General features: G+C 60.7%; 1 protein-coding gene across 4 annotated transcripts in view; it reads right to left on the reverse strand.

Moving 5' to 3' along the window:
* CASZ1 (castor zinc finger 1) overlaps positions 1 to 27,050 on the reverse strand; it is a 146,589-nt gene that overhangs the window by 24,943 nt on the left and 94,596 nt on the right. For all 4 annotated transcript variants that reach the window (XM_059138157.1, XM_059138155.1, XM_059138154.1 and 1 more), the window contains one exon: positions 1,355 to 1,831. In XM_059138157.1, the coding sequence (XP_058994140.1) occupies positions 1,355 to 1,831 (477 nt within the window). The remainder of the gene's footprint in view (positions 1 to 1,354; positions 1,832 to 27,050) is intronic.

Genomic DNA, 27,050 nt, shown 5'->3' on the forward strand with positions numbered 1-27,050 from the left:
CCCCGAGGCCTGCATTCCTGAGCCCCCAGGCCCAGAGAAGGTGGCCCACCCCAGCCCCGGTGGGCAGCTAGGGCTCCAGCTGCTTCTCCCTGGTGCCCCAGGCTGAGCAGGCTGCCCCAGGTGTCAGACTACAGTCCCTCGGGGCCTCTACCCGAGGAACGAGGAACGATGCCTGCCTGGATCATGAGGCCACTGGCAGCTCCCGCCCGGCCTCCTACGGCCCCAGCTCTCCACTCGCAGGGAGACAAGGCAGCAGTCAGGGCAGAGCTGGTCCTGGGAGGGGCTGGGGCCCTGACGGGACAGCGGCCCTGTCCCTGTCCCTCCCTCTCCTCTGGCTCAGCACAATCACCTTGTGTCTGGGAACGGCAAGGGCTTTTCCTATCAGAGGAAACTGAAGGTCACACTTTTCCTCATTGATCTTGCAATGTTTGTTAATTACTCTGTCACTGATGTGGCGAAGGATAATTAAACAGCTCTGTTTATATCTTATATGCATAATTATGTGGCTGCGCAGGGCTCCCCGCGCAGGGAGGAGATGCGCCCCTCGCTGCAGGGGAAGGGGACCGGGGAGCAGGCAGGGGAGGCTCGGGGCGCCCAGCGCAGGCCTGAGAAGGAGGCTGGGAGCCGGAGAAAAGCCCCCAGACCTGGGGTTCCATCCCAGCGGTGGGGACCATGGGCCCTCCACCCGAAACCACAGGCCCTCCCTCCCAGGAGGGGAAGGAGCTCCGGCTGCTCCAAGTCGTGAGGACAAGGAGACGGCCGCAGAGCCAGGCCTTAGCCATCTCACGTGCGGGGAAGGACGTCAGCCAGAGGAGCGTGTCCCAGGCAGGTGGGTATTATGGGATATTCGGGCTGGGCCGGGCGGGGCCATCCTGCTGCCCTGGGCCTCACCCCTGAGAGGTCCTGCCTGGCACAGCCAGTGTCCTTGGTGAGGGGAAGGCTTCCAGGAGAGGGCAGGGGAGGGTGGGGCAGCAGACCCATCCTGGAGCCGACAGCCCGGCCAGCCCCCCCCCCGGCCCCCCGCAGATTTCTCTGATGCAGGTGTGGAGAGACAGTCCCACCGGCTGTCCTCCGGCCCTCGACCCTGAAGCTGTCAGACCCACGGTGCTCATGGCGGCCCCCAGCCCGGCTCACACTGGGAAGCTTCCCGCCCGCCCCAAAAAAGTCTCCCCTGTTCTTGCCACTACTTTGGCCCCGGGCCCCCACAGCAAGAGAACCGGTGGGGCAGAATGAGGTACCCATAAGGGGAGCATGCGTGGGGGAAGCGGGCAGGTTCTGCAGACCCCCCACTCCTTCCCCTCCAGGGTCATGCCATCCATCTATCCATCTGTCTGTCCGGGGCTCAGACACCTACCTGAAGCCTGCTTGGCACTGGGGCTGCCGTCGTCCTTGGAGGCTGCCCCACTAGACTCCTTCTCCTCGGCCACGCCGCTGCCGTCCTTGGAGGGCGCTTCGCCATGGTCCTCCTCGTCGCTGCAGCCCTGGGGCTGCACCATGTAGACGCCCTCAGGGGGCAGCTCCAGGCCCTCGCGGCCGATGCGCCCCAGGCTGGGCGCGGGCGCGGGCTCCTCGCTGTACTCGCCGTTGACCCACTTCTCGATCACCGCCCGCCTCTTGTCTTCCTCGCTGCGGGCGCCCCGGGCCACGCCGGCCTCTCGGTCCCGCGGCCGCAGCGGGCTGCCCTCGGCCTGGGGACCCGCCTCCGCCCCCTTCTCCACCACCACCTGGCGGCTCAGCTTGGCGCAGATGGCGTTGAGCTTCAGGCCGCCTTTGCGCTTGGCCGCCATCGCGGGCTTGCCTGCGGGCGGGTCGGTGCACCGGGTGCCTTCAGCTGGGGACAGACAGAGAGGTCAGAGGTGGGCACGTGCCGGGCTCGGCCCCCCAACCCCCGGCAGCCCCCAGGCCCTAGGTCTTCCCAATCCTGCTTTCCTCGCACTGCCCTGAGCCTGGATGGTGGGGCTTTGGGCCCCTCCCCAGACCGTGAACTCCAGGGGCCCCGCTCGCCCAGCGCTCCGTGCCCAGAGCTGGGCACTGGGTGGGCTTGGACCGGGTGGTTCAAGGAGAGCTTGTTTGTAAACGAGCATACACATGGACGATCTTCAAACACCAGGGGCAGGCTTTCCTCAGCACCTGGTTTCTGGAAGCATTTCCTACACCTGTTCGGCCCTCAGTTCCTCTCCTGAGAGGCAGGCCAGACACGACCCCAGATAGAGGAGACAACGCATCCTCGGACACTCAAGGATACTGAGGCATGCACGCTGGCTGAGGGGCTGGTCACTGGGGAGCTCTGGCAAGTGACAGCGGCCTGACTACTTGTGAGCCTCTGCCACGAGGGGAGGAGGCAGCTGAGAGCCTGGGAGCAGCCCGCACCAACCTCCTGCTTCCCTGTCCCAGTCGCAAGGGGTCGGCGGCACCCTTGCCCACCTGAGCATCTCATCCCTGGCCGCCCCTCCCTCAGACCGGGCCCTGGGCCCTTCCGGACCCCTACTTGCGCTCACTGGAGAGCTCCGATAGCTCTTCCTTCGTCCCTGGCTACCCAGGGCCCTACAAAGGCCTCTGTTTTTCCTCCCAACCCTCCCCTTCACAGACCCGCTCGAATTATCTGACCATGTCCCTTGCCCAAGCCTCAGTGAGGGCCATTCCAGGACAAAGCTCCTCACAGCCGCTCCGAGAACGGCTCATCTCTGTCCCGGGATCTCACTCAGCCTGCTCGGCCTCACCCAGCTCCCGCAGCCCTCGAAGGCCTGGTTGATTCCGGGAAGCCCACATCCCAGCCTGGAGAAGCCACAGCTGGAAGAGGTTGGGTTCCTCAGATCCCCAGCAGCGAGCCCGAAGGCTGCAGGCGCGGTGCCGATCTCCTGCACAAGATGGAAACTCTAACGAAGGCTGCCTGAGGTGTTGCCACCTCCATCACGGCTGCTGAGCGGGGGCGCCCAGGGTCCGGGGTGGGGGTCCAGCGCCCAGCGAGTCCCCTCACCACACAGCCTGTGACGTGCCAGGAGGGCCAAGGGTGGACACACATACGCCTGCTTGCGTGCCTGTCTGTCTGTCCTCCGCCCTTCCATCTGTCCATTTAGTCAGCTCCTGCTGTGTGCCAGATCCCGTGGTGGGCCCCACACGCAGGTTCAGCCCAAGCAGGCTTTGGGCACGGGGGGCCCTGCTGGAGTCTCTCAGTGGTGGGACCCCCTTGCGTGGGCTTGTCTGAGTGTCCACCCACAGTGGTCAAAAAAAGGCCCCTCATTCCGGGACCCTGAGTGAGGGCAGGGCTCTACTCCCCAGGCCGTGGACGGAAGGGTCTCCCCTGTAATGGGTCAACCCCCCCCCCACCTGGAAGGCCCCCGAGAGGCACGCTCAGACAGGATGACGGCACCTGGGCCTCCCCAGGGACCCCGTCCGAGGAGACTCGGCTTGCGTGCACGGGCGCTCGTACGATGCCCAGCAGCCCCAGAGCGGCCCTGGAGCTGGCCGCCTATGCACAAGGCCTCACTAAGCCCAGCGGCCCGGCGACCTAGCCCAGGCCAGGCAGCACCCTGCCAGAGAAGGCTCTGCTCCACTCCCAGTCCTGGGGTCCTGGCTCTGCTGGGCCCCACCCTTGCCCAGGCCAGAGGCCCACTCTATCCAAGTTCACCCAGATCTCCAAGTCTGTGCTGCCCACACCCAAGTCTCCAAGCACTGACGTGGGCTCCTCAAAGTGCGGCGATGGGTCCCCTATTCCCACTGTCCTGCCTAACTGCTGGGCTGGCTGCCAGGCTGCACGCTACCAAGTTTCCTCCAGCAGACCCAGAGGCCGCGGGCCTCACCTGGCCCCGTCTGTCCTCTGCCCTGGTGGGGAAGCGAAGGCGGGGAGCAGGGGAGCCTGCTCTATTTTTACCAGGAGGTAAGCAGCCAAGTGTATATGGCCGACAGCAAATGGATCTATAAATATTTATCCCAAGGAAGAGGGAAGCAGAAGCTCCCAGGGCTGCACTTGCCGCTGGTGACACCCCCTCCCCGGGCTCCCACCCATCCTGGAGCCTCCCGGCCCTTGGGCCCACCCTCCCCTGGTCTCGGCCCTGTGCCTGGCTCCGTCCCTCCTGGGCCCCCACCAGCTGCAAGGCAGCTGTGCACCCAGGGCCCACCCCCGGCCCGCAGGCCCCTTTGCTCCGCCTACACCCCCCACACCTGCCCTCCAGCTGCCACTCTGCCCCAGCCCACCTGCCTTCCAGATGTTGCCCTCCCTCTGACTCTACTCCCGGCCCCAGGGGTAGAGGCAGAGAAGGCATGTGGGCCGGGGGAGCAGGGCAGGAGGCAGAGGCTAGGGCAGCGGTAGGGAGTATGAAAGAGCTCAGGTCCCAGTTGCCTGCCCATCCGTCTGCCTTCCGGCCCACTCCGCGGAGCCCTTCTCCCCTCCCCCTTGCTCAGGGCCCTGGGACATACAGACTACCCCCCTTGTGGTCTGACCCCAGGCTCCTGTCCATGTAAACATTCCCCCGACTTTCTTCCCTAAAATATAAACGCCGTGGCCAGGCCTCAATGGGAGGAAGCCATCCGTCCCCGGCCCTGTCACTGCCCCTTTCATCTCCTTCCCGCCACCAGCCTGCCCGCTGCTCTATTTACACTGGACACTTCCTCTGGGAACAATACTGCCCAGGAGGCAGGCTTCGGCCAGAGGGTGGGAAGGCGAGGGGACTCCTGCCCTGCTTACTCAGGGCCGTGCTCCAGAAGGGAGGCAAGGGGCCGGGCCGCTCAGGTGGGCCTCGTCAGGCCCGGGGCAAGGGCTGGCCAGGACCTGCGCACAGGTAGCAAGCCCAGCGGCCCTCCCAGACTCTCACCCGTGGCCCCGGTGGCTCTGGCCCCGTGCGGTGAGCCTTAGGAGGTGGCACGGCTCCAGGACATACCTGGTTCTCCCCCTTGCTAGCTCAGGACCCTGGGCGGTCTCTGTCCCCGAGAAAGGGCCACGGGGCTATAAGGTGGGAGAGCTGTGGCAAGCAAGGACCCGAGAGAAGGCTGCTGAGCTCCGCTGGGGACAAGCAAGTAGGTGTGATGCACACCTAGGCACAAGATCCCAAGACCTGGACATCTCGCCCAGTGCAGAAGAGAGAGGAGAGCAGAGAGGCTGGGGGGCCTGGTGGGGGACAGGCTGCCCACTCAGCAAAAACAGCACGGCCCTCCCATCAGCTCCCAGGGTCTGACCCTTCCCTCCCAGGGCTCCAAACTCCACCAGCCCACCTGCACGCCACTTTCCTCTCTGAGCTGAGCAGATCCTGGCGGCAGGCCGGCAGGGGCAGAAATCGGACACACATTTCTGGGTACTATCTCACCGTATGCCTCACGATGACCCAGCCAAGCAGGGACCGCCATCATCCCATTTGATGGAAGAGGCAACTGATCCCGGAGCCACGCAGACACCCCAGAGCCTGGGCTCACAGAGGCCCCAGGATCAGCGAGGCGCTAGAACTGCCACCGTGTCCCCAGTTCGGGCTCCTGGGTGGGCTGTGGGAAGTCTTGGGCCTCTCTGCGCCGCCTCCTCCTCACTCCCACCCCCGGTTCCCATAACACAGAGCCCCCTAAAGTGTTAACTGCAATGGGTAAAATGGTGCAGCAGATTGCTACAATAAATAATTTACTGATATTTATAAATATTCAAATCAGCCAGCTTCAGAAATCAAATGACGGGAGGGCCTCGGGAGAAGGGCCCGTTATGGCAGGAATCTCATCACTCCCTGCAAAGGCTGAGGCGGCCAGGGCTCCTGCCAGTTACGGGGGAGACAGGGGGGCTCCTAGAGCTGCACCTGGGCCCCTGGTCCCTCATCTCAGGGGACTAAAGGGCTGGGGGTGGCTGGGACAGCTCCACCCCCTGGCCAGGTTGGGGCCAGCCCTGTCCCTGACCCGCGCAGCCCACGCTCAAGGGGATGAGAGGCTCCAGTGCCCGGTGCCCACGGCCTGGGTCTCCAAGTTGCCTGTCCTGCTGTGGGCGGGGGTGGGGGCGCGGTCCCTGGGGGCTGGGCAGGCCTGGCAGCGCCCCCCCCCCCCGCCCGCACTCGTGAGTAATGTGTTTCGGGGCTGGGCGGCCTGTCAGCTACCAGGCTCCGGGTGCTTTATGGGCTCTGCCTGGTGGCTTTGAACTCCCTGGTAGGAAATAAAGTTCTCCCTGTGCGTCCCTTCTAAACATTTCACTCAGTGGAAACGGTGTTTAAGAAAAATGAGGACATATTTCTTCCTAAGGATGCAGTGTCCCCTTTGGGCAGCCTAATGCCCGCTGTATATCAGGGGGTGGGGAGGCAGGGCCCGGGCACCCGTCCCCTGGGGTGGGGATGCTCCAGGGCCCACCTGTCCGTGGCCAGGCAGCTCAGGGGCCACGGGCACTGCCAGGCCACTGGTGGCTGCCCTGTCCCACAGCCCAGAGGGACAGGGCAGCTGACTGGCTCTGAATACCTGGCCTATGCCAGAGACCACACCGGGCACTTCACAGTATCACTTCAGTGGACGCCCCCCTCCCCATCCCCATGAGACTTTTGACCTGTCCCCATTTCCAGACGAGGAAGCAGAGCCTGGTGAGATTGGTAACTGCCCATGGTACCCACCCCCATGTCAGTGCTGGAACTGGACTCCCACGGGGCTCGGATGTCCGCGGTCATGGTCTAACACCCCCCCATACCCCTCCCACAGCCTCCCAGTCTGGGTGGTGGCGACGTTGGAGCCTCCACCCTGTCATCCCTAAGAACTTGAACTTGATGGGCCACAGGCCCCAGTTTTGGCGGGGGGATGCATCTATGTTTGTTCAATAGCCCCTCTGAGTTCCTTCTAGGGGCCAGGCTCTGGGCTTAATCCTCTGGACACGACGTGAGCAAGAAAGACTGTCCTGGTTCCTGCCATCCCAGCCAGCCCAAATTTAGACAAGGGGGCAGAGGTTCACGTCATTACAAGCACGACCGCTGCGGTGGAAGGTCCAGGTGCCACAGGGGCAGTGAGCCTGGGGAGTCAGAAGATCCTCCCAGGGACAGGCGTCCCATTCCCTGCTCCCCCCAAGCTCCGTGACCAACTCCTCCCACCTCTCTCCTTGCCCCCACTGCCAGCCCAGTTCGCTCCCCTATCTTCTATCTTCTCCGGCTGTGACCCCCTCCCCCAGCCAGCACCTGTCCCCTAGGAGAGGGTGTCCTCCTCTCTCGGGCCAGCTTGGAACAGAAGGGCCGTCCAGCTTTTGCGGGCGGGAGCAGTGGCCGCTGCTTCCCAGGGCTCTCAGCCAGGCCTGCTGGTCCCCAGCAGCGTTAAGACGGGAACTGGGGGGGCCCCGGCCACGGGGCCCTACTTGCCCCCCTTTGTTTATTTATTTATTATGATTTTTTAGTCCAGTTAAAAGGTTTACTATCCAGACGCGTCTAAGTGGCCTCACTTAGCGTAAGTAACTCTATAAATCAGGGCAACTGTTAGCATCCACCGCGCGGGCTGGCTATCAATCTCCCCCAGGTCACAGCCAAACAGGAAGGGGAGAAAAAAAGAGCTACCACCCAGGGGAGATTTAAAACACACATACACACACACACGGGCGCGCTTGAGGCACACACACACACACACACACACACGCACACACCGTGCACGCGCGCGCACACTCGGGCGGCTCCCTATTTGTACAATCATGTTAGAAGTCACACATGCACAAGCAGAGCGGCCCGGAAACTGGCCATGCCGCGTGTGGTCATGATAACAAACGAGGCTCCTGCAGCCGAACAGGGAGTCAGAGGCCTAGGGCAGGGAGCCTCTGTGGGGCCCCGAAGGCCCGGAGCTCACTGCTGGAGCTGCCCTGCTGGGGGAAGTGGCTCTGGAGGGCCGGGGAGGGGCTCCGCTTGGTCCCCTCCGCTCTCTGTGGCCCCTGCCTCTGCAAACCCAAAGGGCCGAGCGTTCCCCTTTTGCGTGCCCAAGGTAAACAGCAGGGAGGCTGGGGCTCGCTGTGGTCCCGGGTCTTTGCCAGGTGCGCCCGAGGCCGGGCACGCCCCCCGACACAGGGTGGCACCATCTGAAGGAGTGACCAGCTGCCTCGGAGGGTGCCAAAGCTAGGAGAGCGGCCGGAGCCACCTGTCTACAGGGACGCCCCACCTTTTTCCTCCCCTAGGTGTGGTTGGATGTGCACGTAGACTGGACACAGGCCCCTACCGCCATCACCCCGAGAGGCCCCAGACCTGGAAGGACCCACTGGCTGGGCCACAGCAGGCAGCGGAGTGGGAGAGGCCTCCCCTGGCCTGCTCTGTGGATCCCCGCGGCCAGACAAGGCGGCCCGACGGGGGGACGGCCCACCCGGGACCCACCTCTCCCACCTCGCCCTGGAGGCCTCCCGGCTCACCCGCCCGCCTGCCCGCAGCATCTCCCGTGAACTCTATTTCTCTTTCCTCTCTGAAAACAACTGAGCTGTAAATACTGTTTAACCTTCTCCCCCCCTCCCCCCCACCCCCTCCCCTCCGCACTATAAAAACACAAATATGCCATAACTCAGCCGGCCCGGCCGCCCAGCCTCCAACATGCCCCGCGCCCGGGCCTCTCAGGAAGGTCATTACAAACGACTTTCCGATTCACTGCTCCTGAAATAATTTTGTGTATTAAAACCTGAATCTGCACTTTCTGGGGCCGAAAGCCTCGCTTAATTATGGCGGGTGTCCTTGGGACGGACAGTGATCCTTCACTCGCCAGCCCGCTCCAGCCCTCCGCCCGCCAGCCCGCCCCCCTCCCTGGGCCCAATCTGTTTTCAAAGTGTGTCTGTCCTTTATTAAATTGTTTTCTTTTCCACATTATCAGTTGCCATGGAGACCTCATCTCTCGGATTATTTGAATTTCATTATATCTATTGATTTGGGAGCATTTCATCTTTTTTATTGTTTTTCTGTCAATTTTCAAAACGAATAACCATCTAATTTGCGTCAGTGCTGATTATGTTTGTCCCTCAATAGAGGTCGGCAGCTGCGCTGGGGAAACAAATCAATGAAAAACCATCATAAAACTCCCCACTCCAGTCTCCGGGATGTGTGGGTGACATTCCACGCCTGTGAGAGACACACTCATCAGCTCCAAGTTCGGCTACGGTGGCAGCGCTCGGCTCCACGTCCGCCTCTTCTGGCCTTAATATTTAATTTCGCGATTTGGGCCATTATTAGTGGTGTTTTTATTAGTGCGTGTGCATGTGAGTGTCTGGTGGTGAGCCGGCTGCTCCGTTAATTTGTGGGTGAGGCTGGGAAAGCCCAGAGGAGGGCAGGGCGGACGGTGCCGGGGGTGCGGTGGGAAGTGGAAGGAGCAGGAGGGGAGCCCCGAGGAGGGGGGCGGGGGGCCCCCGGGAACGGAAGGACCATGCCGAGGGCCCGGAAAAGGGGGGTCGCGGAAGGGGGACCAAGCGAAGGGGAGGAAAAGAGGGAATTCAAATTGCTTACTTTGTTGGTTTTTTTTAAATAATTTATGCAATTTTAAGCATTTATGTATAAATTTTTTAATAAGCCACCCTGGAGCAGGATGGCCATTAACATCCCAACGTCCTTCTGTCCAATGGGCTGGCGGAGAGGATCAATTTCTGAGAGTACTTTCCCTTTTTTATGACATGATAAAATGCTTTTAAAGCAACTTACACAAATATGGAAATTTTTTTTTTCTTTTTTCCCTGTCCCCTCTCCCTTCCCCTAACAGCCTTCTTATCCACCAGGGTGCGGGGCAGGGGGGCGGGGGTGTATGTGTGTGCATGCACGCGGGGACACGCACGTGCACGCGTTCACACGCACACACACACACACGCACGCTTGTGCTCCTCCTGCTCCCTCTCCTGCTGGGGAGGGGGGCTGCGGGGGGCTGGCAGGGAGACAGCCCCAGTTCTAACTGGAACTGGCCGCCTGTCCTTCTAACAAGGGCATAAACTTTCATTACCCATGCACGCAGTCAAAGACAATTTAGGGAAACGCGCTGCTCGGAAAAGGAAAACCTCAGCGATTCGTGACCCACGCCGCTGCCATCTGGGGGGCTTTCGCCTCCAGCTCCAGGGAGCCTGGGCCCTGAACCTCTGGCCCTGCCCACTGGGAGGGTCAGGAGGGGCCCTCGTGGGGGGAGCCTGTGGAGGGAGGGGAGAGAGCAGAGGGAGAGCAAGGGTCTCTGCCTTGGCTGGCAGAGAACACCCGGGCAGACCAGAGGGCAGTGCCCCTTGCTGTGCTCTCCCCCAACATGCCTTCACCAGCCCCACCAGGCATGGGCCTCCGAGGGCAAGCATGGAGCTCCTGCCCTTCTGCACCCAGTGCTGGCGCAGAGCAGAAGCTTAGCTCTGTGGATGGATGGCGGGATGGAGGGATGGATGGGCGGGCAGATGGAGGGACTGAGTGAAGACAAAGTAGGAAATCAGGCCCAGATGCCCTCAGACCCCAGCAGGAGACTCACAGATGCTGGAGAAAGGCTCCCTGTCCGGGTTATGGGGATGGGACAGGAGTGCCTCTGGGTAGAGAGGATGGGGGGCACTGGAGCAAGAGGGGCGGCCTGGCTACCATCGCCCCTACCCTAGGCCTGAGTCCCAACTCCCTGAGATGGAGCCAGGTCTTGTGAGGAAGAGGGCACGTGTCCTCCGCCCAGCCTTGGGGACAACCCTTACTTCCATGCCCCCTTCCCTTGCAGCCCTTCCTCCCTAGGGCGAGCAGGACGAGGGGCCCAAGGGGGGAGCCCCGCCCCAGGGCTGAGGGGGATGGTCCTGGTTCCCAGCACAGAGCCTGGAGCCTTTCCGGGCCTTGCCGCTGCCGGACAGTGCCCGGCCCTCCCGTAACACCCATGCTTGGGCACTGGGACTCCGGCTGCGTCCAGATCAGACAAACCGACACCAGAATCTCAGTCCTCCTCTTAAAGCTTGCCACTTCTGACAGAGTTTGGTCTCTGCCCTGGAACTCAGTGTCCTCCTCTGAAACAGGGCTCTTGAAAGTATGGCATCGAGTGACCGGTCTGGCACAGCACCACGGAGCACGTGGGGCCTGCCCCTTTACTGGACAGTGACTCTGGGCAGGGTCCTGTCTTGGGAGCAGGGAGGGCTGCTTCCTCCCAGACCTGGGGGCAGACGCGGGCAGGGCAGAGAGTCCAGCCTCCCCGAGCTCTAGGAACTCTGGGTCCTCCTGCTTCTCCCAACCCCCAAAGCCCCTTTTACTCCTGGGCCCCTCAGCTGTCCAGGCTACTGAGACCCGAGTTCCCTCCTACCCTCGAGTTCCAGAGCATCTCCTGGGAAGCATCTCTCCCTCTGGGTGGGCCTGACCTTTGGCAGTCCAGGAAGGGCGCCTCAGCGTTCTTGGAGGCAGCAGCAAGGGGCACCCCTGCTGTCACCAGGCCACCCCAGCCCTTGGTGGGGACCTGAGGGGAGCCCACCCTCCGCCCCTTCTGTGCTCAGATGCCCCCCCCAACTGTCATTAAAATAACAAGTTTCTGTTACAATCTAAACATTCCCACATCGCATAAAGGGTTATATTACGCCCGAGTCACTCCCGGGCCCGTGTTTGCACAGAAAAGCTCACGGCAGGTCCCCCCTCCTGACGAAGTGACTTATTAAAGTTTAAACAGTAATTAACAGAACAATAAAAATAAAGGGATGTTTGGGGAGTCATAGCGCACACAGGGTTTTTGGCAGTGCCAGCAGTTTTTCAGTGCCCTGTGCTGGCAGCAAAATGCGACTGTGAAGCCAGGGGGGACGGAGGACGGGGCCAGGCTGGGGCCAGGGAGGCTTCAGGCCTGAGGGGTAAGGAAGCTTGGCCAGACTGTGGGGGAGGGGAAGCGGGGCCCGGGACTGGGACGCGGAGCTGGGCGGGGGCCACCATCCCCCCCCCCTCCCCCAGACCCAGAGGAGCAGGGTGGGTACCCCGGGAGCAGGAGAGAGATAGAAGGCCTGACGCCGGCAGGAAACGGCCAAGCCCAGGCTTTGCCATACCAGAGCCCAGCTTGGCCCCGGGCACTTCCGGGAGCCCAGTGCCTTGGTCACATCCAGCCAACTCCAGCGCGGCCCTGGCTGGGGGAGCCCTGTGGGCATCACCAGACCCTGCCGAGAATGATTCCCAGGGCTGGACCCCGGCCACTCTGGGCTCCTCTCCCAGTCGGGCAGGTAGCTCTCCCGGCTCCTGTGGCTGGGACACCGCATACCCCTCAGATCTCTCCGGGAGCTTCTGGCCACTACGAAACACGAGCAAGGACTCAGTGGCAGGGAGATTAGCCCACTCACACTGGGCCCCAAAGGGAGGAAGCCCGGGGCCATGGAAGCCAGGGTGGGCCCCGCTGGTGGGAGTCCTCACTCAAAAACTGCCCCAGGGAGCGGGGCCCGGAGGGCTGGTCCAAGACCAAGCCAGTCATCCTTCACCCTCTCTGGTTCTCCCTGCACAAGCTCCGCCTAGAGGCTCAGACACCTGGCCATAGGGATGGCCAAGAGCCAGGAAGGAGCCCTGGAAAGAGGAGGGGCTCCACCTGGACAAGGCCAGCACGGTCTGCTTTTTCCTAAAGCTGTGGGGGCTGGGGAGGAAGGGGGGGGTGGGAACTCCTGGAGGCCACAGTGCATGTGTGTTCTCAAACGCCGGCCGGGTGACGGGTACCAGGTGCTGCTGGGCCGGCCTCGGACTTAGCAGCCCCCAGATGCCCTTACTTCATCCCTCTCCCAGACTCCTTGGGCTGCCCTGGGCTGTGCTGTGGGCCGTTCCCTCTCTCTCTCTCTCTGACCTTATAATCTCAGAGCCCGTGGCTAGTCTTGAGGACCTCGCCTACATGCCCACTGCCTATGCCTGTCCTTCCCAGAGAAGCCCCTGCACAAAGCTCCCTCCTCACCGCACAGGATTCATTCCCAAAGCGGTTTTGGGTACAGCACCTGCAACTGCAGTTCTTCTCACAAGGGCAGAGCAAACGGCCAACCTGGGGACACCATGAGGCCCTCAAGCACTCTTGACCCTTCTCTTGGCCTCTTCCACCTCCCCGTGCTTCAGTGCACCAACCTGTCCAGGCCTGCCTGGGCATCTGACCTCTGCTGGAGCCTCTCTCCACCATGGTGGCTGCCCCGAGTGGCCCGGACCAGCACCCAGCCAAGACCGGCCCCAGGCTCGGCAAAATCAGCTCCATTGGGTGGCTGGCACTGGGTCCTGGCCAGTTCCCCCGCATCACAGCTATGGGGGTGGACATGAGCTGCTGATAGCCACACGTGGAGGTGAGGCGCTGGGTCGGTGCCGGATATACTCTCTTAGCTCTGTGTCTCTTGGGATCTAGTTCCTGGGCAGCTGGCGGGCATAAAGGGCAGGGACTCTGGCTCTGGGGGCGCCCATGGTGCACGGCCATGCCCCTGCCTCTCACCAAGTTCCCGCAGGTACATCTAGGGGAGTGCTGGGCCCAAATGACCTCCCTGCCACCTGGGCTCTAGGCAAGAAGAACTTTGCCCTGAAGACGTGGAGAAGAGGCAGTAGGAGAAGGGCTCTCCTCCCCCTCTTTCCTGGGCAGAGTGCTTTGGGGCTCCACCCCCTGCCCCAAGATGAGTGAGGGTCAGGCAGAGAGAGCTCAAGAAGGGGGCAGGCGATGCTTCCCAATCCCCCAGTGCTCAGTTTGGGAGCCAGCCTGGAAGGAAGTCGGGACTCAATCCCCCCCTTGCTCCTGGAGGAGGCCCCCCACCAAGTCACCCAGCACCAAAGCTGGGGTGGAGCCGGGAGACAGTCAGGGTTAGGATAAGGACTGCTGGAAGGAGGGCAGGTGGGGCCAGTGAGCTTCTAACAGGTGTGTTGTAATGTGGGGCAAACTGGGAGCAGAGTGCTCATCCTAATCTGCTCTGTTTCTAGAACCTTCTACCTTTTCCCTTATTGCAGGGGCATGGCGAGGAGCTCTGGCTGGACAAGGAGCTCCAAGCGTGGCAACAATCAGAGCACAGGTTGCCCTAGATCTGCATAGAACTTTAGAACTGGAAGGGAACTGAGGCCCAGGAGGTTGAGAGGCTTGTCCGTCAGAAGCCCACGTCACTAACTTGGGAGGACCAGACAAATCCAGAGCCTCAGTTCCCCACCTGGGCCGCTCCCATGACCAGCAGATCAAATTGCTCCCCATTGTGCTTTAAAGGGGAACTTTCTGCAGCCCTCGCAGACTGACTGCTCCAGGACCCACTGGCCCCAAACCCCACAAGGGCTCCCTGCTGGAAAAGCTTCAACCCCATACTGGACCATCTGGGCAAGGCTCTGAACCAACACTTCCAGGGTGCAGGGCCTGCGAGGGGTGCACGGGGAGAGCCTGCGGCCTGGCTCACGCCCTGGAAAAGGGGCAGGACACGGGGGTGGCCATCTGAGGGAGAGCCTGCCTGGGCTCAGGGCGGGAGCATGTGTGTTCGAGGGAGGGGACCCTCCTCTTGCAGAGACTGAGACCCCCAGAACTTGCGATTTGTTCTGCAAAGGGGAAAACAGGGCCAAGCACCGTTCAGGGACTTAGAGGAAAGGCCCGAGAGAGAGGCAGCCCCGGGCGAGAAGGTGGGGACGCAGCAGCAGGTGGCAGAGGGGTGCCGTGGGGGACGCCGCTGTCCCCACCCTCCCTACAGCCCATCTCCACAATCCCTTTGCTGAGGCTGCCAACGACATGAGGGGACTAATTTAGGAGTATTTTTAAAACTGTGGCCCTGGTGGAGGGGTTTAGCAGTTGTCAGCCATCTGGAGTAAGGAATTACCGTCACCTCCCTGATCCTATAGCCCTAAACCCAAAGCTGGTTACAGCTCAAGGGGGAGGCAGCAGGTGGGTGGGGTGGGGGCCTGTCCCAGGGAGGTGGCCCCAGGCCTGGGGAGCCCCTCCCTTTGCCCTGGGAAGGGGGCCTGGGTCTGGGGAGGGGGCTGGAGAGCCCCGTGTCCTCTGTGCCCACTCGGGCTCCCCCGCCTGCTCACGCGCGCTCACTCCCCGGGCCGCGCCGGCTCGCGCAGGGGCCGTCAGGTAAATTAGATCTGAAAGCTGACAATTTCTGACCATATTTCCTTGATTATTTCAAACAAATGCACAGCAGCCGCTGTAAGGAGATTAAAGTGACATAAACGTCCCGAGTGGGAGGGGGGAGGGCAGAGGATTCAGGTCACCCCCATCCGTCCCCCGCCTGACAGACGCTATATCGCTATCCAATCCAATAAAAAATCCCCCCCTTTTGCTTTAATTAATTTTACAGCTAGCTTGCTTAATTACTTTCAATCAAAATCCTCCTGCCATCGCAAAATTAGAGATGGTTGAGCTCCATTAGCCTAAATTCTTCATTTCCATATAGAAAAGAGGCTGTCTGCGTATCCAGCCTGGGCCCCTGGCAGGACAGACGCCCGTCTGCCCGCCCGCTGCCAGCCAGCCCACTCCTGGCCTGCGCTCCCTGGCTGGCTGTGGACTGGGCATTTCCCCCATCCCACTCCACCACTGCTCTTGGTGGCTGGGGGGGGGGGGGCAGGCAGAGTTGAGGTCCGGGAGGGTTACACGCCCCCAACCCTTCCCCTGACTCATGCAGAGACTGCGGAGCAGAGCAGAGCTGGACGGCCAGGGCCCTGGGGCCGGCAGCTCCTGGCTGAAGGAATGGCGGATCCTGGGATCCTGCTTTCCTGCTCAGGGGCCCCTGCTGCTCCCTAGAGGAGCCTAGTCCCCTGGCTGCCCAAGCCCCCCATGGGACCCTTCTAAGTCCCCTGCCTCAGGCCTCTTCAGGAAGCAGAGCTCCTGGGAGGACAGAAGCCCTTCCTGCCTTGCACTTAGGCCCTGGTCGGTGGAGACCCCTGGAACCCACAGCACCCAGGGTCCCCTCCCTGCTGTCTCTAGGCCGGAGTCCTTGCTCACTATCTGAGCGACTCCAGGGCCAGCTGTCTCAATGGTGCTAACAGACCACGCAAGCAGCCCCCACAGACTCTGGTGTTCTCCAGGGGGCCCCGTGTGGGCCCCTCCTCGTCCTCTCATATCCCTGGTTCCCAGTTTGCAACAGCTGCTCCTCCACCCCCAGCCTGGGTCGGGTGGGTGGCGGCTCTGGGCTCTGTCCACATCCTGTGCCTGCACTGGCTCTCTTCTCCTCCCCTCCACCTGCCTCCTCCTGGCAGCCCCCAACCCCAACTCCGGAAGCTCCACTTCAGGTTTTCCATCCTACAGCCCTGAGTGTCACCACAGGGTCCGGCCCAACCTGGGCTCCAGCTGATTAAGGATCTGCAACAGGATGTAGGGATTAAGGTAAAACCTGGCTCCGGATCTACAGGGGCAGGGGGCCAAGTCCTGGCTCTGGGACTCCCCTCCTCTCCCATTTCTGCACGCCTCCTTCCTCTCGCCTGCCCAAGGGCCTGGAAGGCTGACCCTCTGGGGCCTTCCTGGAGTCTTGGCTGGACTCTGAGAAGTGGATGACAAGGGGTGGCATTATGGGACCCAGGCCAAATCTGGCAAAAAGGCAGTGTGGGGATGGGGTGGGGATGGGGTGGGGATGGGGAGTTACGGCTGAAATCTGCCCTGGACCATTTAACAATGGGACCGGACTGGGCGCTAACCTGGTCCTCCTCAGGGAACAGGTACAGAGGCAAGGTGTCCCGGCTCTGACCTCTGGGCACAGGTGGAGCAAGGGAGAAAGGAAGCGCTCTAAAGGCTCCGTGAGGCCCTTCTAGGCAGCGGGCCTTATGGCTGCCCCATTGCTATGGAGGAATGACTCTGGGGTGTGGGGCCAGCTCAGGTTCGGTGAGGAAACTGACCCTGGACCCCCAGAGCCTGGCTTCCCGGACACCAGGGGCCCCCTGGTCTGTCTCTGGGCTCCTCACTTCTAAGGGTCAGTGCACGACCTCCTCTTTCGCAGCCCCGCTGAGTTTCTCCGATACATCCCAAGTACCTACAGGCAGATACTTCCCAGACTCTGGCTGGCCCTAGGGACTCAGGGAGCACGGTTCCAGGTGTCAGAGGGCTGGAGTCTCCTGGGGAAGACACACCAGCCTGGGAGCATTCTGCACACCACAGAAGGCCTGGGTGGAGGCCAGCTGTGAGTTCGAGGAGGGCCTCATGGAGGCCAGCAGGTGCAGGAGGTAAGAGGTGGGTAGTAAGCAGATACCCGGACTCGTGCCACAGTCCCAGCTGGACTCCCCTGGGCTTCTGCAGCAGCTCTGCCCCCTACGCGGGTCTGCACTCTCCCCTGCCTCCTCTTCAGCGAGGCATCAGCAGGAGGAACGGGGAGCAGCCCACCCCTCCGTGTCACTTGCTGACTTCCGGGCTACTCTCCGTCCCCCAGGAACAGGGCTGAGCCCATTCCTGCTCTGCCTCCAAGCACTGTCCCTGGCACAGATAGGTCTACTTGGTAGGAGGGTGGCTGGAAGAGCAAGTCCCTGGCCAGTTAGCCAGAGCTTGAAGGAGCACGGCCCTAGTGGACTGGCACAATTCACCACCCAGCCCTGGCCCGCCAGCCAGCACCTGTGGAACAGGGAACAGCAGCCCCACCCCCATAACCTCCTTCAGTTCAGGGACTGGCTAATCACACCAGGACCTCCATGCATCCATGCATCCCTCCAACATCCCAGGTGAAATTTCACTTCCTCCTGGAAGCCCTCGGAGATCACCACACTCTGTAGGGCCCTGGCCTCGTCCTCTCCTGACGCCCTGCTCCGTGTGCAGCTTTGGTAATGACTTGCTTAATGACCCTTCTATCTCCTTAGACTGCAGGATCCGTAGGACAGAACTACTGTTTTAGCAGAGCGCCTGACCCAAATAAATATTTACCGAATGAATACAGAAAACTAAGTGCTTCTTAAGTTCATTAGGGGAAGAGCGGGGATGAGGGGTGTGTGGCCGGGCTTCTGTACCAAGCAGGCCCTGTGGAGCTCTAGGAACCCCTCCTCCCTGGCATGAGACAGAGGCTGAAGCTTTTGGGTCTCTGACCCTCTTGCGCCTCAGGCTCACCTCCAAATGCCCTTCGCAGGGCTCTGCCTCGAGAACAAAAGAGGCCCCAGTTGTTCCAACATTTCTCTGGGAGAGGAACAACTGTTACCAGCCAGGCCCCTTCGGAATCAATCCAGCAACTGTTTGCACTGTGCTGCCCGGCTCTCCCTCCACCTCCAGTCTCTGTCCCAAAAAGGAGAAAAGAAACTGAAAAAAGATGGGGCGAAAATCCCATCCACAGCCCCACCACCTTCCTGCAGCCCCTCTCAAGTCTGCCTGAAAATGTTATTAACACAAAGAGGGCACAGGGACAGACACCTGCCCCAGCAAGCAACCGGGACAGCCACAGCAGAGGGTGAGGCTGTGAGATCAGGACCCAAAAAAAGGAGAAGGGAGAGATCAAAGCGGAGGGAGGGGGTGTGGAGGGCAGTGGCAGAGCAGGGAGAGCCAGCCTGGCCCAGGAGAACAGCTCCGGGGTGAGGGACAGACGGAGAGGCCACAGGCCAGTAGAGACCCCAGAATTGGAGGCTCCCTGAGGCCAGGCTGAATGGAGAGGCAGGAGGCTTCTGTGGGGGCAGTGGCTACGACGTGGGGGGAAGAGGGACAAAGAAGTTGACTGGGGAGGAGAGAGAGGTCTATTAAAAACCTCTCAGTGCATAACACAAAATGTCAGGGTTTATAGCTTCATTCTTGGCATTGCCGGGACCGAGAACCCTGCACAGAAATGTCACCGCTTGTCATGTTTAATCACCTGCTGTTTGTTAACACCTTCCCTGCAAGGAGCCTGTCTCAATCTGCCCCTGGGCCCCCAGGGGACCCCGAAACAGAAAACATCCTGGGTTCCTTCTCTGGGCTCTTGGCCCTGCCCTGGGGTCTCCAGGGAGGCACGCCATTCACCACCTATCTGAAGGCCTCCCGGGAACCCCCAAAGTGACCCTTCCAATCAGGCAGGCCCAGGGAAGGGGCCCATGCAGACTGAGCAGGAGGCTGAACCCTCTGGCCGGGGGCTGGGTGTTCCCAGGCTGCCTGTCTCCTGCTCCATCCACCACCGGCCTTTCTAGAGCTGGCTGGCCGACTGTCCCCCCTGTCTAACCCAGCATCACTCCCTCCCCTCCAGGGGTGAGAAAAGATGAACAGAGGAGGGCCCGCTCAGATCCCCACAGGCAGGAGTTCCCCAATCAGTCTGCTTGAACAGCAACTGCCGTAGAACATGGAACATTTGCAGCTCCTGTCCGCGTAGTTACAACCCAGGCTCACACCAGCTGAGGTTCCGGCTTGGCTCACTCTTGGAACATGCTTTCCTGAGTTGTTTAGACTAGGAATTCTCAGTCCTAATGCCCCATAATTCCTTCCTCTGGGGTGGCGGTGGGGGGAATAGGTGTGCGGTAGGAGCCTGGAAGAGGCCACTCAAGCAGCCTTAGTCCGCCCCAGAGCACCCGGCCGCTCCCTCCCTCCCTCTGAAAGCAGCGTGGGCAACACGGGGAAAGGAGTGGGTCCCCTCTGGGATTACACCTGCCATACTCAATACAGCCCCTGGGCTCAAACCGCAGGCAAGGACAGCAGCAAGTTTATCCTCTCTGGTTCCCAAGGAGGCCCCATTGCTTCTAGAAGCCGGGAAGGCCAATGGTGATATGCACCCCTTCGCTGAGCTGCAAGTGTCTCCTGGTGAACCAGGGGAAACATCCCTCCAGCGAAGTCTATGCGTACACAGAAACACATCCACAAACTCGCTTTTGCTGTCCTGTCTCCTAGGGGAATGCCCATTCGTTTAGACTCTCCTCCTGAAGGGCCCAGGGTCCAGTCTGCACATTTCCATTTCACCAAAGAGACAAGTCAGGATGTTTCCCCACTCCTCTGCAACCCTTCCCTGCACACAGAGGGGGAGACCCTTTTTCAGGAGATAGGCAGGGACGAGTGCCTCGAGGGGAGGCTTCCTCCAAAAAGCTCAAAATGCAACCGTGTGAAAAAGTGCGCTTTATTTTGCAGGGAAGGCCCAGGGTGTGCCACAGGTTACTGGCGGGATCTCGGGGGGACCTAGAGATGTTTGGGGCAGTGGGCCCAGCAGCACGGGAGATATCCAGGAGCGGGCTGCCAGCAGAGAGGTCCTCCAGCAAGACCCTTTTCCCCATGGGAGGCAGCCCCACTCTCTGACCTATCCGTGTCTCTGAGCCACAGGACAACTCCCTGTCTTTCTCCCGGGGACTGCAGTATTAGACGTGGAGAGCTCAGAATCTCTCGGAAGGCAGGTAGGCACCAGGTAAACTTGCAGGTGCTCTGCTGTCATGATCCTGCCCCGTGTGCCCATCCTTGCCATAGGGGGAAGGGCTCAGCGGAAAGGGGCGGGGCATGGAGGTAGGTGCCCAGGGGCAAGTCCCTTCCTGCGCCCTGCAGAGGCTCCGAGGCAGTGTCTCGTCCAGCCTGGGAAGGCTTGTATCATACCCGCTTGAGTTCACACACGTCAAAGGCAGCAGCCCTAGTAGCTGGGGGTTTTAGGTGGTGCCTGTCGTAAATCACCCATCCTGGACAGAGAGCAGTCTAGTCCAGGAGGTGCTTGGGCTCTCTGGGACCCCAAGGGAGGGGCCGTGTCAATCAGCCTGTCCACCGGCCTCCAGAACTCAGGTATTCACAGGATGTGGGTCTTTCCGGTCCTGGGCGAACTAGGGCGGCTGGTCGCCATGCTGGGATCTGGAAAGTGCTCCCGAAGCTCTGTGTTCTTGGGTGTCAAGAGACATGCTCCTGGGTGAACTGACTACTACCCAGAGCCTTCTCATGTCTGAGGGACATCAAACTTGAGCCTCTCCCACTTGAGGGCTTTGAAAAGCCGGTCCCCGGCATTGACAGGGACTTGAGCATGCATGGGACGTGTCCTCTTGGCTCAGCAGGCCATGGTGAAGCGCGAGAGGAGCCGGGGGGCAGGGCCTGGCCTGAGGTTTAGGGGACCCCGACTCTAGACCTGTTCTGCCCAAGCCACTTGGCTTTATCCGATGAGCACACGGCCTCCCAGCCAGGCCCTCTGGTATAACCCTTCCATTAACTTACTATTCGATGGGAAATTACGCCTCACCCAGGAATATAAGTTTTCATCTTATTTTAAGTTAGATTCTTAAAGCAATTAGCAAGGCATCTGGCGATGACCTCACCGCTGTGGCTGGGCCCCGCAGGGGAGGAGGGCTGCCCTGAAGCTGCACAGACCCCGGGCTCCAGGCCATGGGGGAGCTCAGGGAGAGCTGGGAGCCTCTGGACACCTGTCCTGGGTCCTGGGAGGGAGGTTGGTTGGGGGGGGGGCGCAGTAGTGTCTGATACTCGCTATTTGTGGAAAAACGCCTTTCCCGCACCACCTGCCCCGTGAAGCTCCTGGTGGCAGTTGCCGAAAAGCCTCAGCAGCTGGGGCCGCGGGCACATTTTCTATTTTTAATTGTCTGATTCGGAATATTAACTCATCTAGGTCCGCTCCCAAGACAGACTCCGTAGCCAGAGGGTTTCCCCCATTTCCCAGACCTTCCTCTCTTTCTCCCTCTCGAGTCAGAAATCAACTTTGAAATTAAAAATTGGAGATGCAGACCTCGGTGAGTTTGCAAAGGATCAGGGCACTGGGGAGGAAAAGCAAGTAGGCGCTCCTCACCCAGAGGCGTCCCCACCGGGCCTCTGCTCTTCCCTCTGAGCCACTGACCCAAAGTTTTGGGGCAGCAGCTACGGGCTCGAGCGCGCATAAGCACTGCCCCGGAGCCCTGCTCTTGCCAGCTGAGAAAGACTCCGTCTCTCCCCCACCCCTCCCGGTCAGCCCCACGGACTGGCTGCTCACTTGTCAATCTCGAGGGCCACCCAGAGGGGCTGGGGTCACTCAGGAGGCCCCTCGGGAAGAAGGCGCGAGCCCCTGGGCGCAGACGGCCTTGGCAAGAGGCTGACATTCCTTTTAGCTTCCATCTCCGAAAGGCAGGGAGGGCCGCGTCTCTACGGAGCCCAGAGGAGAACCTGCCAGAAACTCCTCTGTGGGAGCAACACCCAGGGCTCCCAGCCCAGTCCACCAGCGGGAAAGTCACACACGCCAGCCCGAGCCAAGTGTCACTCGAGCTTGAGGCGGATCACGCTGCTGGGAAGAGACAGTTAGGGCCAAACCCAAACACTCTGGCCTCCTCACCCCATCTTCGGGGGCCCCCCAACAGCACCGGGACCACTAGGTCTGCTTTCCCCTGCATGCCCTTGGCCCCCCTGCGACGCTCCACCTTCTCAAGGTCACGGGGCTGTCCACACCAGGAATATTTACTCACCAGCCTGGCCCTGTTAGCAGCACTCACCACAAATATGCTTTCTGATAAAGTTGGCAGAAAAAAAGTTCTAGTGCTCAAAGCAATGTCAGAAATCATCCCCCACCCCCAGCAAGGGAGGGCGAGGTGAGGCCTGCAAACGGGCTGCACAGCCTGGCCGGAGGAGTCCTGGGGGAGGCTTCTGTCACTCTCATGGGTCTCCTTCCTGTGCTACTTCCCAACATACAGCCTGTTGCCAGGGCACCAAGGGCTGGGGACGGTTCTGAGCGAGCCCTGGGTCTCGGCCCCCAAAGGGTACAGCTCAGAAGCCAGGCGATAGTGAGCGGTCCACTGCTTCCACCGGCCAGGAGCCCTCTTGGTGGCCTCTGGAGGACAAGGCCAGCGGCCTCTTACCTCTGCTTCTCCCTGGGCCGTCTCACCTCACTGAGCCCCCTTCCCACCCACCGCCCTCCCTCAGTGCACATGGGCCTTAATGTTTTTATTACCTGTTTGACTCGCTGCCTTATTGCTTCTCCCCTTAATGGGGCCGTAACCGTGGAAACGAGGAATAAACGGCCACCAGAAAATGAGATGATTAAACAGGTCACCCTGGCAAAACAAACTCAGCCAAGGAACCTCTGGGGGTGGGGAGGGGAGGCTATCCCTCCCCCCCCACCCACGGCCAGAAGGCTCAGACCAGACAGGGGACCAGCATCCTTGTCCTTAGAACTAGGGCAGATACGCTGGCGCGCCCCCTGCTGGGCAGCAGGGCACCTGGCCAACCCCTCCCCCAGGCAGCCCACCTGGCTTGCTGTGGCCTTGGGCTGAGGGGGAGGCAGGCTCTGGTCTACAGGCAGGTGATGATCTAGCCAAGAAGATGTACTTCTGGCAGCCGTGAGGTGGTGGACCCCCACTTACTCATCGCCAGTTTGCACGCAGCACATTCCCTCCCGGGGTGGGGGGGGGTCCCCCGAAAGCCCTATAAGGAAAGGCCAATATGGGCTAAAGCTCAGCTCGAGAAGGTTCCCTCTGGGAATCCCTGGTCTTTGGCAACACAAATGTGTCCACTCCTCTGCTCTACTCTGCTCCCCCAAAGCCAGCCAGTGCCCCAGCCTCAGGCCAGAAGGCAACAGCCCTCTTGGCTTTCAGGAGAGTCTCAGCAGCCTGGAGCCCATGGCACCAGCCGAGACTGTGGGGCCAGAAGAAGCCCCAGGAGGCAGCCTATGGGATGCTCTAAGAACCACAGCCAGCTCAGGAGGGGCCCCAACGCCACGCCGGGGGACAGAGGTCCGAGGTCTCGGCAATGCAGGCTGGGCCCTCTTTATGGCACAAGGTCCACCTAGTTGCAGGGCTCCTGGGACCTGGGAGGTCCTGGGACCAGGACCTGCAGAGGATGGACATGCTGCTGTGAGGTCTGCTTGGGGGGAGATGGAGGTGGGCAGGGGGGGCGGTGGAGTCCCAGACCGCACATCAGTCACTGCCTGCTTGCCCCTCACAGGGTGGCAGGCTGCAGGCACCGAGGACCCTCCCAGGCCCGAGCCAGAGTCATGGTGAGCAGCTAATGGAGGCCCCCACCTAACCATACAATGCCTATCTTTACCCTTGGACCCCCTTCGTGTCATCCTTAATCCCAGCCCCACTCCTTCCTGTAAACCAGGCTAGAGAAAGCTCTCAAGGAGCTAAAACCCAGGTCCCAGGGGAACCGGCCAATGTTTCCTGCCTGCCTCCTTCTGCCCCCACTAAGAAGCCGGGAGGCACTTGGCAAAGAGGTACATCCATCAATCAATTCCACCAGCACTAACAGTGGGAAGGCGCGAGACCAGCCCCAGACCGAGTGCTGGGAGGGGGTGTCAACACAGAGCTAACTCTAATGGTGGCCATTAGAAGCAGGAGTAGCAGAAGCAAGCACTTTGCTTGACCTTCTGGGGGCCGGGGTCCAGAAGTCTGAGTGCCACCTGGACACACCCCTGCCGTGGGTCTAATCAGATCTTCAGAGATGCAGGCCTCCAGCCAGCCTCTTATCTGCTAGGTCTTTCCAGGGCCAACTGGGTACGAGGCTGTCAGGAGGAGGGACGAAGTAGGCAGGAGGGCCTGCCTTTAGGGAGCTGGGCGGCCTGGAGCGAAAGGGCAGAAGGCTGCGGTTGCACGATGGGAAGCAGGAGTTCTGCTGGGGGTGAGGGGCTGGGTGGCCAGGGACTAGAAGGCAAGGGAAGCAAAGCCGTGTGAAGTCCAGAAGGTGCTGGGGGTGCGGGGAACATCCCACCGCCTATCTCCTCTGTCCCGCTACTTCCCATCCTTTATCAAGTTCAAAGGTGGCTCCTTCACAGAGCTCCTGGGGCTCTCCGCCCTGTGCTCCTCTGCCCCTGGTGGCAGATGGACACACCTGTCTCCCTCCACCGGACGGCTCCTGGAACACAGGGAAGGACCAGGCAGCTTCACTGCCGTGGCAACTCTAGCAGGTTCTCCCTAACACGTTCTGAATCGCCAGCCTCACCACCTGCATGGGGTCTCCTCCAGACAGGGGCACTATGAGCTGATGAATGCAGGGCATGAGGATGCCCCCCGAGGATGCCTTTGGGCAGCCAGAAGGTGAATGCTGGACCAATCGGGGTCCAAGGGATGAAGGCCGTCCTCTGCCCCCTGGGATGGCCAGCCTTCTCCTCCTCCCCTGCTCCTTCTTCCTCCTGCTGTACCCTGGTCCAGGGACCCTGGGACAGCTGCTGCTTGCCTTGGGGGACCCACAGGCTGGAAATACTAGAGAGCAACTTCCTCCACCACTGCCCTCCCCAACCCCAAAGATGAGAAGGAGATGCGTCCCCCACCAGGGTGGTCAAGGTTTAAAAACCAGCTCGGAGAGGGCCGTGGTAGAGGACAAGGCTGAGGGCCCCGGGTTGGGGGTTGGGAGGAGAAACGGCCTGACCCCTCTAAGCATGGCTGGGCTGCCGGAGAAAGCTGATGGGGGGACAGGCGCACCCCTAACCTGGCAGGGTCCAGGTGGAGAAGCTGGCGCCCAGAATCTTCCCGGGCCCCACCCGATCCCCAGCCCAGGGACTTGAGCCAGGGGCAGCAGCTTTAATGAGGAGATGCTGCTGCGTGACTCAGCCCTCCAAAGGTGTCTCCATTTATTTTATTTTTCCATCATAAAAACCCAAGCTGCAACTCAGCCAGATTCCCTGGCCGTGGGGGATGGGCGGACAGTGGCAGCGATGGCGAGGCGGCAAGGAGGTCTGGCTAAGTGGCCACAGTGCCCTTGTCGGAGAGGAGAGTTAATGGGTTCTCCTGGCTGGTCCCTACAGGAATAAACGGCCCAGGGTGGGGCCCTTCTAGGGATCCTTCCAGATCTATCTGCCCTTGCTGCCTCTGCCTCGTGTTGCAAGAATGGTTACGCCAGCGCTCTTATCCTGTGTTCTGCTCTGACGTCTCACAGCCAGGACCGGGGTTGGTGCGAGGGCCTCCTGGCAGTCCAGAGCCCCGGGTCTCAAATGCCTTCTTCCAAAGAGAAGGCCCAAACCATGTGCTTCTCACCTCATCCCCTCAACCACCCCCTCGCCCCCCCCCCCACCGCGCCATGAACTGCCCCCACTGAAGCTTCCCAGTAAGATCCAGCTGGGAGCTGGAGAGCCAGAGACCTTAAAGGTCATCTGATGCTCCAGTCCCCGCACACGTCACAGCCAGCCTCTGTTTGAATGGTACCAGGAAACTCACTACTTCCGAGTCAGCCCACTCTGTCCTTGGCTCTGACGGCTCCTTCCTGCCAAGATGGCACCTACCCCTCGCGGCAGACTGGCAGAACTGGTGCACAGTCTGACTGCAGGGACTGGCCCCAGCTTAGACTGGTCGAGTGGGTGTATCTGGCCAAGTAAAGGCTTGAGGAAGGAAAATTGAGGACAACCTGCTCCGGCTTCCTCCACCGCTGAGGCTGGGGCTGGGAAGCAATGGTGGGGGTTGGGTTGGGGTAGGGGTGTCCTGGCCCAGAGTTCCAGCAGAGCTTATCTGAGGGAAAAAGAAGCAGGCCTGGCTCAGCGAGCAGCCCCGATTCCTCCCACTGACCTCACCTTGACCCAAGGCTACCAAGTGGACAGAGCCACCCCTCTCTGGCCCTCCATCTATGGCCATCCTCTTGAACTCAGTCTCTTGCCTCTTTGGCCCTTGATCTGGCAGGGCCTAGCTTGGATCCTGACATACAGCTCTAGCCCTGGACAGCCTCTCCTCTTCTTCTCATGCTCTCCCTGGGCAGAGTGAGGGCAGTTACAAGCAGACCCTGAGAATCAAGGGCAAGGTCCTTCCCAAAGCTTCACTGTTGCTTCGCGGCCCTTGTGCCCCGGCCTCCAGTCTTGTTGGGCCAAGTCATCAGCCTAGTGGGACCTAACCCTGGGGAGCTTCCCAACTGCAGGATGGATTTACCTGTGTCTGAAAGCTCCCTCCCCCCTCCCCTCCCCTGCCCGGCTCCCTCCCCCAGGGAAATCACTCTAAAAGGGCCTAATGGAACTATGTCCTCCCCTCTTCCTCTCTCTCCTCCCTCCCTCCTCTTTCCCTTTCCTTTTTTTTTATTAGCATTTGAGGAATTTATTCCCAAACTCTCCTAATCTTCCGTACACAACCATTTGATTTGCATAACCCAACCCCCTCTCATAAAAACTGGCTGCTAGTTTAATTAAAAAATGTAAATTTGCTGTCATCTCGGGGCCTGGTGAATTAGGACGACATCGGCATTTTTTATTGCTAAAGACGTCCAGATTGATCCAGCCCTTGGCTGAACTATGGTGGGGGAACAGGGGTCCACATGGCCTCTAAGGGTCCTGAGGTCCTGCTGTCCCCTCCTGAGAAGCCTAGGTTCTGCCACCACTGAATGGCTTCTGAACGGAATGCTTCGGGACCTGGACCTGTCCGAGGCAGGACAGGATGTTAACCTGTAATCCAATGCTTGTAGGGTCCCTGGTGTCAGCAACCTCTTTGGAGCTTGTGCCTCCAGTCTTGTCCTGT

The sequence above is a fragment of the Mustela lutreola genome, chromosome 10 (assembly GCF_030435805.1).
Source record: "Mustela lutreola isolate mMusLut2 chromosome 10, mMusLut2.pri, whole genome shotgun sequence".
Classification (NCBI taxonomy): domain Eukaryota; kingdom Metazoa; phylum Chordata; class Mammalia; order Carnivora; family Mustelidae; genus Mustela; species Mustela lutreola.